General features: G+C 43.8%; 1 protein-coding gene across 1 annotated transcript; it reads right to left on the bottom strand.

The window, feature by feature from the left end:
* Positions 1-3100: 3100 nt before the first annotated feature.
* Positions 3101-3688, bottom strand: LOC140167463 (uncharacterized). Its single transcript, XM_072190770.1, has one exon. The coding sequence runs from the start codon at positions 3686-3688 to the stop codon at positions 3101-3103; it is 588 nt and encodes a 195-aa protein (XP_072046871.1).
* Positions 3689-3931: the final 243 nt, after the last annotated feature.

Raw genomic sequence — 3931 nt, forward strand, 5'->3', positions numbered from 1 at the left:
TCCAAAGTGTCGCCATGAACGTCAGCTTCAACTTCTCCAGCCAAAGTTTTTGCATTGATAATCAGGTTTCATGTAATCATGAAATTAAACCTTGTTTAATGTGTTTTCCCATTGCCACACACAGCATAACGGTTGTCCGACTTTATTTCTACGATATTGCTGATGTGCTCTATCTTTATTCCATGATGAGGTTACAACCCATAATTAAATACCGAATTAAAAATACTAGTTTGCGTCTGACGTCATGACAAAGGCGCGCCGTGATTGGTTGCTGACCTGCGCAGTATGGCATTTTTGGTCTGGTTGACAGGACGGCATACGCAAGCTAGTCTTTTTAATTCGGTCTTCAATTATACAACATATGAGTTTGAAAAATTCTAATGCATAATTCATGAGCTTGATAGACTCGCACCATTGGCGCCACGTGCTAGGTGTTTCTAGAATCCCTATAGAATAAGATTAATTTTAATGCTAATTTATTGCACATGCTGAGGAAGCGTGATTACCTTTTGAACATTCGGAAATGGCGATAGGCGAATTTATGTATGGCGCAAAGTGGTGGGGATATATATTGGGCTTTCGATATTGGGCGGAAATTAGAGTACTTGTCAGAATATAAATTTGTACAATCGGCCTATATGCCGCGCAATGTGCGGCATTTTAGGTGTAAATTTCAAATCATACTACCTCCTGGCGGAGGCAGAAAAACCGCCCATATTGCCCTCCAATGTTAGCTTCTATGAAGCCCAGATCATCAAAGGAGCCCAATTAGGCGGTAAATGACGAATGGGCTGTTGCTACCCCGTTTACGGTCCATTTTTGATATAGGAAAATAGCGTGTGTGTACGAAATAAGCACTTGGCAATTCCTGGTTTCAACAAAACGAATGGCGGCGTATGTTATTCGCGACTAGTTGCAGCCCTGAGTTGCAGGGACTAGTTGATTTACTTGCTATGGTAGTTTCAGCTAATTTTTCTACAGACTTCCGCCAATAAGAAGCAACAAGCGAGTAACAGTGGTATTGCATCCAGCGGGCCAGGACGATAGCTATCTTCAGTAGATAGCAACCGTATCAATAGGATTTGACATTTGCAAGATAGCAGGATTCACGCGATCTAATTGTGGGTTATTCAGTAGATAACAGGGTTGGTTCACACGATCTAATATCGGGTTATCTTCAGAAGATATCAGGATTTACACGATTATATTGTTATCTTCAGAAGATAGCAGGATTTACACGATTATATTTTTATCTTCAGAAGTTAGCAGCAGGTTTCACATGCTCTAATGTGGAGTTATCTTCTTCAGAAGATAGCATGATTAACACGATATAATATTGTGCTATATTCAGCAGGATTAACACGATATAATATGGGGTTATCAATTGATTGTTTACAGCTTTTCAAAAAATTAATCTCATGATATGATAATAAATCCACGTGTAGTATTTTAGGCCGAATTGATAGGTATAGATTGACCAAACACCTGCACAATTCAAATCCTCAATTGAAAAAACACTTCTATATTGATCAGGAGGCTATATAGGCATAGGCCTACTCAGGCCTGTGTTTTTCACAGTACGTCAAAATATCAAGGAATGCGCGTGAAGCGCGAAAATCTGGGGTCCGCAATTAACCAAATTCAGTCTCGTCCTGAGATTAGGGCGAGCAAAGCAAAAATCAAAATTTGAGCAGCTGGGGGGATTCGAGACCCGTGGGTGCCCCCTCCCTACTTTCGAAAACCTGCGTACGCCACACTGCCCCTCTATCTAACACTTGTTACGACACTGGTCGGCCTACGGTCTGAAGACAAAATGGGAGGGGAGCAAACTAAATTACCGCCGATGCGTCTTGGATGACATACGCCTCCAGTCGTATTGTTGAAGCCAGGAATGGCTAACTGCTTATTTCATAAACACACGCATTTTTTCCTATATCAAAAGTGGTCGTTAAACGGGATAGCAACAGGCCGATCGTCATTTTCCGCCCAATTTGGGCTCCTTTGATGATTTGACTTCATAGAAGCTACCATTGAGTAGCAAAAAACAGGCGGCCTTCTGAAAGGTTTTCATGGTTTTGGGCCGCGCAATGTTTCTGTCAACACTGAAATCACGATAGTAAAGCCAGCAGGCACCCTCTGAGCATAACCTGGCAAGTTTTTGATTTGTAAACGCTCGGCGGGAAGGAGGGTGGCTTTTAAAAATGATTCTTACTGCATGGGGCGGGTGGTGGAAGTGGAAATAGCCATTGGCGGTGGAAGCAGAGGGGACACCCTATGATTATTTCCATATGGGGACCGTCTTATCTACATATCCTGCCGAAAAATAAAGCAATATTTGCCCTTCATTTTGGACAAAAATAGTCTGAAATTGAAAACTGTTGTGCACAAATGTCCCCCACTAAATTTTAATTCTGGTGCTAAGAAAATAGTTTCTATAGGGGGGGGGGTTGTTACCGCCATTAAAATAAGAGTGATTTGTTTCGTTGGGCGAGAGGTTCGATTATGTTTCTCAATTTACTCGGCGCTGAGTAGCTGCGAAACAAGTTAAATATACACAAAGACCAGATGGAAAATGTCTTGTGCTTTCACCAGCGAGATCATCAGTTGATTGCCACCTGTCTTGGGGAGTTTCGGCCCTCTTATAATCAAGACTCCCTCGAGGTGGGGGGCCGGCAGTGAAAGAAACACCACCTCCCGCTGGTGAGCTACTAAATAAAAAACTCTGCTTCTAGCATCTGTTGCTAAATAAACAATCTGCTTCTCAGAAAATGAAACCGGCACAGGCCAGCTAACCAAAATAGAAGATCAAGCACCAGTTAGCACCCATACTATGTCAGCATGACAAAGCAAGACGCTTTGCCCATATGGGGATACGCCATCACCGTCAAAAGGGGGGGATCTGTGTATATGTACCCCCAGATGACCAAACTAGTCTGTAGTAAGCAGACGGGATAAGGCGCCTCTAACCCTACCATGCAGCTGGAATCACTTAACCCTAGCTAACTGGAGTTGATATGAAGGAATGAGAACAAGTAAAAGATATGGCTAGCTGGTCTGCCTGCTCTGGCTGAGGATACTGATGATGTACTTCACTTCCAGATTATCTACTCCTCTGAATGTACTTGGACCACACCCACGACGATCCTGATTCTGCAGCCTCTGACGCTGCCCTGCTAACCGACTTTAGCTCTCTCCTGTTGAAGCCCAAATCTCGCAGCCACTTCTGCAAAGAGTGTGCAACAAAACCACGGCAGCCGACTTCGAAGGGGTAGCAAGAAGCCTTCCAACCTCTATCCTTGCATTCTGCTCTCAATTCTGAATACTTGGTCAATTTTCTCTCATGAGCTTCATCAATGTTGTCTTCCCATGGAACAGTCAGCTCTCCAATGATCACTTCTTTTCCAGCCTCTGACCATATGACAATATCTGGACGGAGTGTGGTGATCAATATCTCTCTTGGAAATCCTCCTTTGCCATCCAGATCAGCTCTAATACACCAGTCATCTGCTGAAGAAAGGATGCTCGATCTTGAACTGGAACTATATGACCTGGACTGGGAGCCCTCCTTCACAAATGATATGTAACGCTTGGTATTGGTTGGAGCTTGTGAAACATTATTTTGATCAACTTGCAGCTTGACTGCCTCCACTAACACTCCGAGGACGTTATTGTGCCTCCAGGTGTACATACCACTCGCAAGAGCAGGTGTACATGCACTCAGAATATGCTGCAAAGTTCCCTTCGTTCCTCACGCAATGCAACAATCCGTCTTGTCCTCATACCAGACGCTCAGGTTGGCTGGTGTTGGTAATAGGTCATATGTTGACCTGCACAGAAATGAGATGCGAAGAGGTTCCATCTGCCAGAGCACGCTCCAAGACATGTTGCGTTGTTCAACATTCTCCCACCGTGTCCAAGCGCCTTGCTTAGC

The sequence above is a fragment of the Amphiura filiformis genome, chromosome 13 (genome assembly GCF_039555335.1).
Source record: "Amphiura filiformis chromosome 13, Afil_fr2py, whole genome shotgun sequence".
Taxonomy (NCBI): Eukaryota; Metazoa; Echinodermata; class Ophiuroidea; order Amphilepidida; family Amphiuridae; genus Amphiura; species Amphiura filiformis.

Coding starts and splice junctions, on each gene's coding strand:
- LOC140167463 (XM_072190770.1), bottom strand. CDS start 3,688: ATGTACACCTGGAGGCACAATAACGTCCTCGGAGTGTTAGTGGAGGCA.